Below are 16,454 nucleotides of genomic sequence, written 5' to 3' on the forward strand. Positions count from 1 at the left end.
AGGGAGACCGGGAAGGACAGACAAGGAGAAGAGAGCAAAGGAGGAGGAGATGAAGACAAAAGTGAAGATGATAGAGGAGTCTGATAGGAGTATGACAGATTAAAGACGAACAGAAATAGAAATAGAACGACAAAGAGAGAGAGAAAGAGAGGCACCCGAACGGGGCTGAGAGTCACGGAGACAGCAGACACGAGCTTGTTTGACCACTTTCCACCTCCCAGTGCATCGCCCAACCATCCTTTTACACAGGAAGGAGACAGCACCAGGAACACAAACAAGTGGACAGAACCACCTGTAAAGGAAAAACACAAACCACCGAGTCGCTCCACACACACACACCCGTGCTCTTGTGCATTCACACACACTCACGTACACACACATTCCTGGTATGAACAGTCTTCTTGTGTGCAGCGGAGCTGAGAGAGACAGCACTGTCTGGTTCACCGCCACCACCTCGGTAACCTCCGCCACTGCCCAGCATGAAAACACACCTACACAGAGGTGACTGTCTCCACAACCTATTTATTTGTTGAGTGACATGGGGTTGCTTTATGTCTTCGCGTTCTCTGGAAACACCACTGTCTCGGTTGGTTGGCATCTTTCCGTAGTTGTTTTTTCGAATTGTAAATGGTATCAGAATCAAGAATCACTCAATCGTGTTTATTGCCAAGTCTGTTTTGGTCAAAAACAGAACAAATTAAAAAGTAAGTACTGTAATTACAAGGAGAGGAGCAGTAAAGTAAAACTATAAAACCCTACCATCAAATTGAATATTTAAAAATAAAACATATAAAAATGGATAAATATATAAAAGTATGTGCAAACAACTAATAACTAACAAATAAAGGAGTTAATGTAAAACCAAGGCCAGGGCTCAATTTCCTTACATATCAGTGTGAAAAAAAACGCTGTTTATTTGTATGTCCAGTACACAGCTCACTGTAAACACTGATATGCAAACAGCCCGTGTTGCTGTATTACTTGCTATGCATCAAAGAGCAGTCTTGTGTCCTCACTAGGCCCAGGCTGCAATTTGGGCTCGAGGCGTGGCCCGGCACCCATTGGGCTGTGTCCGCCCTGAGTACCAGTAATGACCCCTTCCCTATGGGGAGCGTTTGATCTGGGCTGCCTCTGTGCTTCAGCAGGGCCTATTTCTGGAGCGTGGGGGGGATAAAGGGAGCTTTCAGACGTGGTGCCAATGACCATAATTAAGCAGCTTTAAGGGGTGGCAGTGAGCGCGCTCGCAAGCGCGGAGTTTGTAATTTGGAAGATGGGGGCAGAGTCGCCGTGGCTCATTGGAAGTACATGGGAGGGTCGGGTGGCACCCTGCACTGAAACACAAGGGACAGAGTGTGTGAAGGGGACTGTAAAGAGGATGTTAATGACTTGCGTCTATTAGCGCCCACCCCTGGGGCCGGCTGACCAACGGCCCGGGGCTGAAATACAGAGGGATGGCCGTAGCTGACACATGCAGACAGCCCCACCTCAACAGTGTCATTCAAGGCGACCTTTCAGCACCTGAGGCCTCTGGCCAGTCCGCTCAAAGCCACCAGCATCCTTTCCTCTGTCGCCTCCTCGGCGAGTTGTTTACCCTGTACAGCAATCATCTGAACAAACAGTTTGCTTTTGGTGATGCTCATTCAGATTCGGTAAGTTCAAGGTGGCCCTTGTGCGATAAAATCCCCCTGCTACAGAAACTATCCAATCTTTGACGTCAAATTGATTTAATGACGGTCAAAAAATTGTTATTCCTTCATTAGAAAATGATCTAAGAGATGATTGGCTCAACACTATATATGCAGGTGGGTGTTTCTCAGAAAATGCCCAAGGCGGTGACTTGAGCCGATGTGGGAGACGTTAGTGTTTCATCTGCCCTGTCAGTTAAAGGATAAAAAAAACATCATATTTCTCCCTAACACTAATGTCATCTAGCCATGCCGATCGTTTTTGTTTTTATTTTGAGAGATCTCAGCAGCAGCAATCTCTTTGCTGAATCCCTGATCCCATCACTGTGGATAATCCACAGACCTCGCTGTGAACAATTTCCACTGGAAACACTTTCTACTGGTGAACTAGTCCGCGTGTTAACGCCCTCCTTTTCCCTGCTTTAGTGTACATGTTCCAGAAACAAGTCAAACAGATGTCAGGTGGTGATTGCTGGCCATTGTGGCTCTGCGGAGGTCTTCGGTATAGGCCTCACCCCCGCACCAGGCCATGACCCTTCTTAAGGTAATGGGTGCTGATCCAGGTGCTGCTCCCTTCCTCGTGTCTCCATTAAGGCTTCTGTAACACAGTGGGCAAAACTGACAACAACAAAAAACATCTATGCGAACCGGCCCAAGATTCTGATGAAGCCCACGAGACCAAATCTTCCCAGAAAATGACTACGTAAGTGTGCCTCCTTCAGTGAGTAACTCTTAGCCTTTTCAAAACCCCCATCTCAAATCCCCCCCCCCACATTTTTATTTCCAAGGGGAGATGAGACACAATTGTAAGGTTCATGGCGTCACAAAGCGTCTGCCTTGCTGGTCGTCCTTCTGGCACGGCATCTCTCCTACTGCACACGCTGAGGGTTGGCAAAGATGGACAGACAAAAGGAGAGTCTCTGGAGGGGCAGTGGGCAGATCGAAGTGCCCGTGAGGTGATGCCCCACGGGCCTATTCATTCGGTTTACCAGTGCACTGGGGCTTTGGGTCGTCATCCGTGCGGCCACCCCCTGGAGAAGGCGTGTAGTTGCGCCACACAACCGCTGGGCTTGTAACCTGACACCTGGCCGCGCGGTGCGCTTGCCCTCGCTTTACCCACGGAAAGCCCATTTAAAAAGGAAAGGGATGAGTCCAACGCTCCTGACTCCGTAACCCCCTCCGCAAGGACCCAGCTTTCTCTCGCCGGCTGCGCGGCCCCTCGAATTTTGGATCGGCATAAATGAATGAAACACAGGGGAATATCGACAGACAACCGCGCAGGAGAGCTCCCTGTCACCGCAGCCTGCCAGGAGGAATCTATGTCGGGCTTGACAGGCAATTCAGCATGAGTTTCGTCCTCTGGAGGTCCAGCCCGAGCTTGTCAAATGTGTAGAACGGCGACCGGTGTCTTCTGCCCCCCTCGCAAAGGAGTCACGCTGTGATTAACGGATCAGGTCTTTGACTGCCAGGACAAATGAATACAAATGAATTTAGGCACCCGAAGGAGAGATTGCAGAACCTCTCATCTAGACACAAAGTAAGTTACAGTGGTCGTTTTGTTTTCGTTCTTGTGTCTCTACTGGCTCCTCTGACGAGGGGATGTGGGATAGAGCTGATCTGGCACCGGTCGCCTGCGCGGACCGAGTTACAAGTCAGGGACTCGTACCTGTGGAGCTCCGGCTGGCCGCGGCGCAGCAGAGGTGCGCACCGGGCTCTGCTCGCACCACGCGTGTCATTGGTCACAATCCGTCGTGTGGATGACATCAAGCGCCATTTGGCCCAAATTCCCACCACCCTTGATTTGTTTTTGTTGTATATTGAAGTGTAAAACACACCAGGCGTCAACATCACCAGGTTCATTTGGTGGCGACGAGCGCAGGCTAGGTCCTGAGACAACCCCCTGACTGTGTTGATTGTGATAAGAGTTCAAAGAAGTGCACACTTTGCAAAATAGCTTTTGTCGGAACTGACTCGAGCGAGGCGGGCAATTATTCAGATCCATGAAAGATTCATTAGAGGTTCAACTGCATCCACTGCAGCTTTGCAGGGATGCTTTCCATGTTTGCGTTTTTACGCATCCAGAGTCCGCGCGGCCACATTTTACGCAGTTAAAAATGTTTTTGTCCTCGTAGAAAAGGACTGTAATTATTAATCAGCATCAGTTTCCCCCTGACAATAACCACCTATCTGTGAATTTGAGAAAACAGCCTGCACATGACACTGTGAACGACGTGCAGATGTTGTATGCGAGTGTTTACAGCGTAGATTTTCACAGACAGTGAAAAACTCATCGGGCCGCTGTAATATATGGACCTTGGTCTTGAGTTGGCCGCAGCGCGCAGCAGCCAGCTGTTGCGCAACAGACGTAGAGAAGTCATTCATTCATATTTTTTAATATATATATATATATATGTGTGATTGATGTATGGTTTATTGCGCAGTGCACATCTGGTTCAGGTCATGGTTCAGACAGTGACAGAGATAGAGGGGGGCTACAGCCATCGATCTTTGCAGAAGGAGAGTCCAGACATTGTTTTACAGTAAAACGGGATTTCAAAAGGTTACCAGCACCTAGACCTGAATCTTGTGCAGAAATATCTGCCACACTTTAAGACGTATACAATGTGTTTAAGGGGTTTATATGCTCACAAATGTAGCCCTGCATGAACAGTGGTACAGCCAGCCTCCATCACTCATGTGAACGGGTTGAGAAGACAGTCTACCTGCTGCGCGGAGCATCATTCTCCTCGTGTCCACACGGTGTCGCCCTTTACGTCTAGCTCCTGTGTTTTTTTTTAACTTTTTTTTAACTGAAAAAACAACAACAACAAATACAGATTCAGTTTTTATTTGATCATTTTTTTATTGTCATACACTGCCACTCAAACACTGTCTGAGTTAGTGACTTGTTAGTCACTAACTTGAATTATTAATTTCAGTCTCCAGTAGACGCAAGTCAAGCGATGTATCACAGTGATTTACGTCTGATAACAGTTAGAGATAACTTGATTTCAGGGAAGTGGTGTCAGATAATTCATAAGAATAAGAAAGTGTGTCTGTGTGTGTGTGTGTGTGTGTGTGTGTGTGTGTGTGTGTGTGTGTGTGAGCAAGCTTTTCAAAAGAAACTACACTGGCTCCTCAGTGACTTTTTCCACCTCTGATTGGTTGCTGGCAGATAGACTACTGTGTGTGTCTGTGTGTGTGTGCGTGCGTGTTTGTGCGTGCGTGCGTGTTTGTGGAGAGGGGGCGGCGGTGGTGTCGGGGGTCGAGAGGTTAGTATCAGACTTAAGACATGGATAATGCAGTCACAAAGATGAAAAGATATCATGGCAAGAACATCATGGGGGGAGTGATGGTTTAAAAGAGAATTAAATTACTGGAGGAAACATGCGGTTGATAATCTGTAGATTATGGCTGTCGATCATACAATGAGGCACGTGGTTGTCCACCTTGAAAAATACGTGTGACAGAATTTCTTTGGCGAATAGCGACATTTTGCAGACACTGTAAACAAACAGTCACATATTCTGACTCACTGCCTCGATCGGTTTAATGCTCAGTCACACACATAGTGTATTTCCACAATTTTTCCTTTTAAATGTCCAATATTTGGCTTTTTTGATAGCAAAGGTGTGCTAATCATAGTTAAGATCAGCTGAGCTTCAGGAGTAGAGTGGAGAAAGTTGAGTAGATGGTATCAACAGAACGGAGCAGTATTCCCCCCCACCCAGTCTTTGAAATATGAGTCAGCACAATATAAAGGTGAGGCTAGGCCTGGTTTAATGGGTGACCTGGGGAAGCTGTAATGTTCATCAGGTCTGTATTTTGACCGCACATACAGAAATCCCTGCAGGAGTCTTGTCTTCGCTCACTGTTGCAGTATGAAAACCACACCGGAACGGGTCAGTTACATATGGCAGCCCTGTTCTTTTAAATGCCCACAGTGCACATATCCACCTCGGTGCAAAACCACCTTCAACTTCTCTGACACATACACTTCGGCAGCACCCCCGATGAAACTCTAAAGAAGACACGAGACACATTTGTTTAATATCAAAAGCAAATAAAACAGCGCCGTTGTTGCCAAGGAAACTTGATCCAGTTTCTGCAGATGTAAACAACCCGATGGACAGAATGAGTGTGATTTGCTGCAGTTAAAAAGAAAATACAATAATAATAATCCAGCATTCATGACTCATTTTCAGAAAGCGGATCTCCCCGCAGCTGATAAGAAACTGTCTGTGGCCAGAACCAGCTGGGAACGTCTGGGAAATAGACACTCATACACACTCAGACACACTCATACACACTGAGTAACCTCAGCCAGCTGTGTGTCGGTTTGATTGTGCTTCAGCTTTATTTGTAGCGAGGAGCTTGGAGAGCAGGAGACACAGACACCACAAACACACATACAGTGTACGCACACCATCACACACACACATACACACACACACACACACACACACACACACACACACACACACACACACACACATTGACTTGCATATGTACAAGCGTCTTGATTATGATCATTCAGACCAGCCGGGGGGGAAACAGCCACATCTAAAGTTTAAGTTGTTGAGAGTAATATTTTCTAAAGAGAAATAACTCTTTATTCCTTAAAGATACTCAAACAATGGTTACAGTCATTCCGACATTTATGTATTTGCAGCCCGCGTCCCACGCCTGCGTCTGCCTGAATCCCTGTGGCCCTCTAGCCACAGCTGCTATACACATTTCCTCCCCCCAACTTGTGTGTGACCATGTGTGTCTGGATGACCTCCAGCGGTAAACAGTGGCTCCCCTGCCTGTCACCAGATCTTGGTCCCCCACCGAGCTCTCACTCCACTTGCCAATCAGTCTCTTTTAGCTTTACTGCACACCTGGATGTGCTGAGGGCATTGAGAGTGACTGTGTGTGTGTGTGTGTCTGTGTGTGTGTGTGTGTGTGTGTGTGTGTGTGTGTGCGCATGTTGGTTTTGGGGAGGAGGGTTGATGGATAAGTGTACTGTAGTATTTATGCCTCACAAACCACAATGGGAATCTCTGTGTGTCTGCGTGTGTGTGTGTTTTGGAGAGAGGCGCTTAGAGTTGTAAGTGCTTTCGCAGGATCCTCTTCCCATTTGTTATTCTTGTATCAGTGGCTCAGATGCAAAGCATATGTTTTTGTTGAATCTGTGTTTTGGTGGGATGCAATAACAATGATCTTTCAGATCATTTCCGTGTCCCTTTTATGACACTGGAAACATCAATTTCATAATCTCAGTCCATGTCTATGTTTTTGTAGTCTATTAAGACGCATGATGTAGATTTCATAATCTTCAATAAACTTTAGGGTTGTTGTGGAAGTTCTTCAAGATACTGGTTCCATTTTCTAAAAAGGCGCTTTAAAAAAAAGAGGCTCTATTAAAAGTTTATAAAAACATCTTTATAGATCTGGTACCAGCATAAACAAAAGCTTTTTGTTGCCAGGTTGTAAAGAATACCTTTGACTTATTGGTCTTTTGGACTGACTGTACAAAAATCAAATCCTAAACAACCTATCAACATTTAAAACTGCAGTTTTGATCATTAAAACCCTTCATTATTGACTTATTTTTTTTATGTATGTGCTATTAGGAAGTGTGAACCCCATTAACATTTATTAGGATTACTAACATGTATTCCTGCATTTAAACCAAATAGCAATGATAAACACCAGCCAAAAGTTTTTTTTAACAGCCTGGAATACCCATTTGTAGTAATTTGATTTATTATTGAAAGGTGTGGTTTTAAAACCATTAGGTGGAATTTATTAACAGATTTATAAAGTGTGCCTTATTGGAAAATGGTATCAAATCATTTTAAGAGTCAAACATCAACAATTGCCTGATTCAGCACTGTGAGCGTGCTGCCTGTTTCTAATCTCCTTTCTTTTCTTCCCGCAGGAGAGCCCTATTGCTCTGTACCGTTTTATATTGTACTTGTTACCTGGGACTTACACAAGTACACTCTGAAGGTAAGGCATGGCTTCCACTCATCTCCATCCAGTCACTTCACTGTCCTACATCTTTCCTCTCTGCTGAAAAGTGTACCAGTGAAGAAAAAAACTGTAAAAAAAATAATGAATGTAGCACTGGGGGGATTTTGGAGTTATTCTTTGGCCTTTTGGTCATTGCACAAGCACGTTAACACTTTGCTATCAGAATTGGGGCCAACCGTTGTCATGACAACAAGCGTGGAGTGAGCTAAGTTGAGTGAGCAGGGGAGTGATCGGGTCATAGATACAAAGTTGACCGTTAGAGAGGAAAGTGACTCTCAAAACACTTTAAAAAAGTCTTTACAAACTCACTGTATACTTCCTGCTTTGCACCAAATGCAGACGGAGACAGTTAAGCTGTTTTCAGACAAGAACTCTTTTTGTGTCTGTACTTTTTCTGGAGTTTGCCAGTCACATATGAAGAACTCAGACTGTCCGAGTCAAAAAAGTTCACAACAGCAGCAAATTTTCTGGAACATTCATGCATTCATGAGGGGAGGCGCCCGGGTAAACAGCACACTCGCTCGCCCTGAATCTTCAGGTAATTTCCCTGCTGTATTCTCACATGGGCTCACTCTGGCATTTACAGAGGGGTCCGTCAGGAAAAGTTCAGGTAAAAATGTCTGGAGCAACATTTGCGAACATTTACATTTTAACATACTGTACAGCCCCTCCGGAAAGTTCAGGAAAATGTCCGGACATCAGTCTGAAAGCAGCGTAAGAGACTATGAAGTTAGCACAGCTAAAGAGCCAGGTATTTTTTTAGGAATTGGTGGAGACCAAAACAGAGCTAGAATTGAGTTGATATAGGACTTAATACTCATCAGGTGGTCAAAAACTCAACAACTCAAAATGAATGATAACGTTGCTCTGTTACTGCTTGAAGCATACAGTAATGTCGTGCTGGAAGTTTGGCATATCTAGTCAAAAGTTGATCATATGCCAAAGTTCTGGTCACAACGTTTCACAAGCGACCACATAATCCGTTCACAGGTGCATGATGGGGTAGGTAATGATGCAAATGTGAATTACAATCTGATCATTTTTGTCGACAGACCGATTGTCAGCCTATATGACCATTGTCACTATTTAATATAATACTATTTCTTAGTTTTTATTCTGAAGGGGCAGCTTGTAAAGATATGAGCTACTTTTTGTACCATTTGGCGGTTTCCCCTGATGAAAAATTATAGTTTCACTCCAGTGAATCAGCCCCTTGTCTTCTCTGGTTATTATGATTAAGACTGACAGGGGGAGAAAGAGTGGACTGATTCTTGGAGTTAGAGAGGGACACTCTCGCAGGCATCCACAAAGTCCAAAGTTGGGAGTGTTTTTAAAAAAATGTATTATTCTTGCTCCTCACACTACCACCACTTCCACCGCACTTGGGATCAGAAAGAGGAAACGCTGGTGCCAACCTGCATTTTATAAAGGAAAAGGCTCCTTCTGATCACCTTGTTAAGAAGCAGTGTATTACAAAGACTCACTCTCAGGGACATTGGCACACATCTGGCTCAGGGCGGACCAAATGCTTGCCTCCCTTTTATAGCATGAACCTAATTAGTAATTTGCATATTCTACTGTGAGAGAATTTTATTTTGGAAAATGGTCAGTAGCATCACTGCAATGACATAAATTCAGAGGTAAAATGTAAACAGGACATCTGATGACCTGACGGATACAGGACTTTCGAGACTGATACCAACATTGATAGTTCAAGAAAACTTATTTACACAGCCCATGATTCAAAAAAAACATTTTTGATATATTTAGTTAATAAGAAATTTACTGGAAGAAATTATATTGTAATACTTTTTGATGGAGAAACTACAGAATGGTGACACTGTTTGAGAACATTCTAGGCATTTCTGTACTTAAGTCGCATACAACATAACAGAACATCCCGGGTTTGTTTCCCAGCCAAGGGACCTCATCATACTGCATATCACTTCTATCTCTATACTGTAAACTGTCAAAAAAGTGAAGTTGAGTTGCACTATATTACCACAGTGTCCCTGGTTTCATTTTGGCTGGGGATGAATGATGCATGTCATCCCCTACACCCTGTGTGTGTCTTTCCAAATAAAAGCAAATGCCAAAAAATTAGTCTCTGATTTAAATCATGTAAGGATGCCAAGAATGTTATCCATTTCACAAGAGTCGACTCCAAGACTAATATTGTGGGAATACATGCGATGTATTGCTATGAGGAGGATTTTTCCATCAAGGAATCTCATAAATGGCTCAGTGCAATATGCAGACTGCTGTTGGCCAGTCCGAGAGAGATAATTTGAGTGTGTGTGAATGTATGAGTGACTTCATCCTCTACAAGGGATAACATTTCACAGTGAATAGCCTTGGATACTCGCTCTGTCCTACTTGAGTAATTTGGCACAGAGCGACGCTATGAACTGTGTGTGTGTGTGTGTGTGTGTGCGTGTGCGCACGCGCGTGCGTGCATGTTCACATCCTCACGGTGTACTGTATATCTAAAACCATATATGGTTCATGTGTTTCCCAGTAATAGTGCAAGTGGTATTTAAATAAAGATGTTTGGAGACAGCGGTCAATGTACAGAACCTATGCATGTAATGCACGCCCTGCTTCACTGCCAAATCCTGTTGTCGTTTTCTGCAGAACAGACCACACAGAGAGGGTTCGCTGTGTGGATGGGTATACAACGAACCCAGTGTAGGTCTTGTTTTATCAGCCTGATTTTTATAAGGGCAAGGGAAAGTCTTAAAGTCTTATACAGTGCATGGACATACCATAAAGAAATGGCCATGCCTACATTTAGAATACATTTCACTCAGGCAAAAAATAATGCTTTGGAGGTGTGGATTTTTTCTGCAGAAACATTTGAGATGGCTCAGGTTGAATTCCTTGATAACTACCATTGCAACCAGGGATCAGATTCCTGTTCAAAACATTTTTTATAAACTTAACACTTCAATTATCTTCATCCAAATTCAGACACCCTGACAGAGGTCTAATGAGACAAGCCTGGCATTAGGGGCAGACAAGCATCTCATTGAAGCCTGTGCTCTCTCATGAGCAACTGTTAGGACCATCTGCCTCTCGCTTCATCTTCCCCGCTTTCTGTCATCTCATCAACATGGCTTGTCCACTCTTCTGTCTTTTCACAAGCATGGCTTCTGTACACATGTCCCCATTAAACAAGACCCAGAGACCACAGGTCAGAGTGAGCCCCGAGACAAAGAAGATGGTGAGGGGCCTAGGTCCGAGATCACAGGTCATATGGAGAGACACTGGGGCCACTGAGACAGAAAAGCTGAACAGAGAGCCAGAGTTGGCTGAAAGGATGGAAACTGTATTCTGCTTCCAGTCAGGGAGATGCTGTACTCACTTGTGGTGAATGTCCAAACTGACCCTGTTGATGAGAAGGACAGGGAGGAGAAAGGAAAAGGGGGAGCTGTCTGATTATGCTGATGTCCTTCAGTTCATTAATCCCTTATAGCCTTAAAATATAGAGGCCATGCCTTAATATCGGTGAAGCAAACATTTCCTGCACATATACTTTAACATACTAGTGCACAGATTTGCTAATTGGTTTGGAAAAAAAATCAACGAACACAGTAACAATTTCGCTTTGCCTCATAGGGGAGTGTGTTGGCCAGATGGTGGCTAAGAGAGGATTAGGTCCTTTAGCCTGATTGTGCGTTCCTGGTACTGGCTGCTTTGGCCTTGAATGAGCCCCCTCACAATTACCTGTGTCTGACAACACAGAATGAGCACCAACGACAAAGTCTTGGTTTGAATCTCTACCAAAACAAATGTAAAAAAAGGTGCTGTGGGGAAGTGATAAATATGCCTCCTGCATTCACTTCTCTCAGTTGCATGATTAATTTAATTTTAGTGAATTTATTTGACTTAATAATCAGCACATTCTTGTTTATAAAATAAATTGTATCACTTTGCATGTTTTAAGTGTTAAAGTGTTGTCCAATAATAACCTGACAGCATGGCATGTCACCAAACAAATACAGGAAAAAAAATTGATAAAGATTACACATTTGGAACCACAGTGCTTTGATTTGGCTTTAATTGGCTAAAATTTTTAATAATTTGTGTTACCCTTTGAAAATGTTTGTCCTTTTAACAATTTTAGGTGTGCAATGAACATATCATACCATGGGACCTTCTGTTGTGTGCAAGCTCAAAGCTGTTTTATGCTTTGCAAGACTCATACACTGAAGATTATGCCACAACTTGCCATGCTGGAACAAAAGCCACCACAGCACCATCTACCCACACAGAGAGCGCGAACCAACCAAGATCCCTCCACAATCCCCTACTGTCAGCCTAGTTTTATGTCTGTCTGGACCTATACATAGTCAATTATTTTGGCCTAAAGCTGCATAGACAGCTTACAGAAGCAGTTTGGTGGCCTGAAACCCCTGTGAGTTTATTATTCTTTTTATGTCATTTTTAGTTTAAACTATATATTTTTTCCATCTCTTCGCCCTGCAGTGTTTAAACTCCATCTCTATGTGAACTGCTGTTCTGTGTTGGCTGACAGATGAGTCTGACAAGATGTATGACTGCGATGCTGTCATGACTGTAATGTGGTTCTGTTTTGTTCATAGAAAGTTATTGTAAAATATGCACATAACCCATTGCAGTCAATCCAACCACCTGGCAAAGATAACATATTTTGCTGAGCCTTGTTTGTTTCAGGAAGAGCTAATTCTGAAGATGAGTCCAGAATGCCCTATTCGCATCATGATTGGTCTTTTTATTTTCTAAATGTTTTGCTCAGGTGTCCATATTTCATTCTGTCCATTTTTGGGAGAGTAGAAGTTTCAGTCCAGATGCTCAGTGTAAAAAAATTGTCCTTACAATTATACTGTCATTGTCCTTATGTAATAGAAGCTTCGCCTTCTCATGTATGTATGTATGTAGCCATCTTTTTACAGAGTAAAATGCAAGACGTTATATATGTATACATATATATATTGTTTCCAGCTTCCTAATTATGGCAGTAAATATTGACTTCTCTTTATATGGAGGTTACAGCACTTACTGTATGATGGATTAGATAAAAACACAAAAGGAATGATCAAGGATCAGCAAAACAGAGGTGATCAGAGGGATAATGTTATGTCATCAAACTTACTGTCAAATAAGTCTTTCCAGGTTTTTGAAACTACATACTGGGATAATAGGCTTTCATTTTCCCTTTTGTCTAACAGTGCCGGTGTGTAACCATCATAAACAAGCCTCTCATTATTTGCACCTCTGACACTGCTCTCTCTTCCCTCTAGATGTGGACATCCTCCAAAAGTTGGGGCTTAAGGGAGAGAAGCCGTCACGCTCGGTGCCAGCAGGGGTCATTCCATTCAGATCGGGGATCATCATCAACCAGCAGGCACACATCGAGGCTCCATTGCGTTCAGTCTTCCCGGCAGCCGTCGGGCCCAACCTGGCACTGGTCGTGAGTTTGCGCTCACACCGTGTCAACAGTGCTTTCCTCTTCACCCTGCTCTCAGACCGCAGGAAGTTCCTTCTTGGTCTGCAGCTTGTACCTGGCAATCTGGTCCTTCACACTGGACCAAACACCTCGGTGGCACTGCCCTATGAGCCCCACGATGGTCAGTGGCACCAGCTTGCAGTTGGAATTAATGAACGGAGAGTGACTCTATATGCCTCCTGCGGAGAGCAGAGTGTTCATGCGGACTTTGGGTGGGACAGTGATGAGGGACTGGCTCCAGAGCTCCAGGGCTCCTTCCTGCTGGGGCGGACAAGCCAGCAACAAGCCTCATCATACTTTGAAGGAGCCATCTGCCAATTTGACCTGGTCCCTTCTGCACAGGCAGCTCACAACTACTGCAGGTACATTAAGAAACAATGCAGGGAAGCTGACACATATAGGCCTAACCTTCCTCCCTTGCTGCCAATCCTACAACGCGAAACAAACATCACAGCAACCGCTGCTACCCCTAAACGTGGTGGCCCAGAAACGGCCAGGAAGACCACAGGGCTGAGCCTCGCCAGGAGTGTTGCCGCTGCTGCCTCAGCTGTCAGATATGTGCCTTCCACCCGAGCAATGAAGCCCAACCCTGGGACCATTCCTACACCCCTGCTGGGAACTGTGATGCCAGTCACAGTCCAGCTTGGCTTGGCCTCCCCACCTATGAAGGCCAGGACGGAAACTGTCACAGCACCACTCAGGACAAGAGTACCCCCAACAAAACCACCAACCCCAAGACCCACCACTTCTAAATCTTCAAATCAGAAACCCTCCAAACCTACTCCCCCAAAGCCCACTCCTCATAACAGCCCCAGAAAGACAATTGCAAAAACAGACAACAAGAAAAAAACTACTATTCCAGCCACTACCAGCACCAAGCCCTCCAAGACTAAACCTGACTCTGCTTTAACAGACCAAGATGCTGTCCCAAAGAAACCGCAACCCACCACAGCCAAGAAAACATCTCCCAACCTTAAAGTTACAACATCCAAAGCCACTCCATCCAAACCCAAAGTAAAATCTGTCAAAGTTGTCCCTTCTAATCCAACCATAGCCAAAGTCAACCCCTCAAAGTCAACAATCTCAAAAACTGTAACTGCTAAAACCTCCAAGCTGGCGTCCAAGCAGGTCACCAAGCCAACGAAGCAAGCAAAAACAACCAAGCGTCCAGTCACCCCGCCACCTACCAGAGCTTCGTACAACACCGTAACACCACCTGCTACTGATGGCTTCCAGAGCTGGGGGGTGCCACCAACTCAGTTCTCCCTGCTAGCTGGGCCTATAGGACAGAAAGGAGAAGCAGGCTTGTCGGTAAGCACCTCTAGCGTGTTGGGTTGGTATGTGAATGTGTTTGTGGGATTGTGGCATGAAAAAGGTAAAATTTGCAGCACAAATGCACTGCATGCTCTTGAGGACTGTTGTTTTTACTCAGCTCAGTGAAGAGCTAACACAACAACATGCATGAAGGATGTAAAGTCCCTCTGGACAAGTGGGGAACGCAAGAAGCATAACAGTATACAAGAGGCCAAGTCTATGGGTGATTGAAGAATAAAAAAGCAAGAATATTAAAGAGTATTAGAAATAATCTCTGAAGCATCCATGGTGCCAGTGTAAAACAGCTTAATTGATGTACGTAATGTGGTGTGTTTTGGCTCTGGTTAGTTGCCTGGCTGTAGCACTTTGTTCAAGCTGAAGGCAAGACGCAGATGGTACTGTATGTAAGTGCACACACATAGAGACTTCAGGTGGGCCCAAAATCATTTTGAGTTTGCAGTAATTAAGGTTCTGCAGAATTAAGATAATGAGGTGATCTGTCAGTTTGAAAAGAGTTGAAAGTGAGTGAAGTGCTTCCACTAGAGGCGTCCCAGTCTGCTCTGGTCTTTGTCACCTTTGAAAGAACAGTTTTGACTCTAGTGCTCTGGGGCTGGAAATATGAGACCACAGAGATGCTGTATGTAGGTTAATGTGGCACTATTTCCTTTGCCACACGGATAAGAAAACCTACTTTTTCTCGCTCCTCTCCTCTTTCTTCTGAGCAGCGCAGCCCTCCAGGCTGGGTGTGACGTGTCAGGTCTGACGCCTTGCCGTCTCTGCACCAGATTCCTCTGTCACAGAGGGCTAGTGGAGGTCACATGGGCCTCTTTTAAAGCTAGGTCAAGGGTCAAGGCAGTCAGTAAACACCATCATTCAGATTCCCAGTGCAAGCACAAAAGGTAGACTTGGCCTAAAGTATATCAGGGGAAGGAGGAATGGAAGAGGCATGCAGGTCAATTTTCACCTTTTCCATAGATTTCAGTTCACTCCTCAAAGTGATTCAGTTGCATCTTGACTGATCACTTCAGATCAAATTTAACTGCCCAAAATTTAGGGGAAAATGTGATTTCCTTTTACCAGAAAATATGCAAACGCTCACTCACATTTGTCCTTGGTCACAGTTCAAAAAACCCCACTTAAGACGTTTGTTAAGTAAAGTTATTTAGTTTAGACAAACTGTGCTTGAGAGTTTCAACATGTTATAAGTTGTACATAATTGCCTCCACAAGTTTTCACCTCCAAATGTGGCCCGACTTCAATGTCTGCTCAGCATGTTTGGGGGGCGTTTGTAATTGTATTTAAAACTACCCTTGTGATTAAGTCATTTTAGTGTGTGCAGGGCCTGTTTGATACTTGTGCCTTTGTCTTTGAAGTGGGCTCCAATTTGCCACTGTTGAGTGCAGGGTGTGACGTGTCATGTCTGAACTGATGTCCTCACCAGACCCGAGCATCATTTGAGTGAACCAAAGCACTACTTGGAATCTCGATGTATAAAGTGCTGTAATTTATCACAGAAAACAACCTGTTAGAAGGTAATTAAATGAAGGAAATGCTTGATGAGTTAATCCAACTTGAGAGCAGTGCTTCCAACGCAAAACTGTGCCAAAGCATCTTATAAAACCCATAAGGGTCAGAACATTTATGGCCCTGGAGTGTGAAGAATCCGTGTACATGATTGAAGCTTTCTATTAAGTTTTGTCAGAGTCCCGACTCACATGCGGTCCTAGGATGTCCTTGTCACAGCACAGTCTTGTACACACTCTCTCTCTCTCTCTCTTACACATGTACACACCACATATATAAAAGTAAGAAGCCCATGAAAAGCATCACATTCACTGAGGTGTCAGCCACTAAATATGTCATTTATCACTCTTGCTGCCTAAAGCGTTAAAGAGTCGAGTTAATGATTTGGACGTTTGTTTTCACTGTGCAGACGCGGCGCTGTG

The 16,454-nt window shown here is 44.4% G+C and overlaps 1 protein-coding gene across 1 annotated transcript in view; it reads left to right on the forward strand.

Moving 5' to 3' along the window:
• Positions 1-2,786: 2,786 nt before the first annotated feature.
• col27a1a (collagen, type XXVII, alpha 1a) overlaps positions 2,787-16,454 on the forward strand; it is a 66,244-nt gene continuing 52,576 nt past the window's right edge. Inside the window, exons 1-3 of the mRNA XM_035608574.2 lie at positions 2,787-3,222; positions 7,612-7,682; positions 12,989-14,505. Coding sequence (XP_035464467.2) covers positions 3,170-3,222; positions 7,612-7,682; positions 12,989-14,505 — 1,641 coding nt within the window. The 5' untranslated portion in view covers positions 2,787-3,169. The remainder of the gene's footprint in view (positions 3,223-7,611; positions 7,683-12,988; positions 14,506-16,454) is intronic.

The sequence above is a fragment of the Scophthalmus maximus genome, chromosome 20, assembly GCF_022379125.1.
Source record: "Scophthalmus maximus strain ysfricsl-2021 chromosome 20, ASM2237912v1, whole genome shotgun sequence".
In the NCBI taxonomy this organism is placed as follows: Eukaryota; Metazoa; Chordata; class Actinopteri; order Pleuronectiformes; family Scophthalmidae; genus Scophthalmus; species Scophthalmus maximus.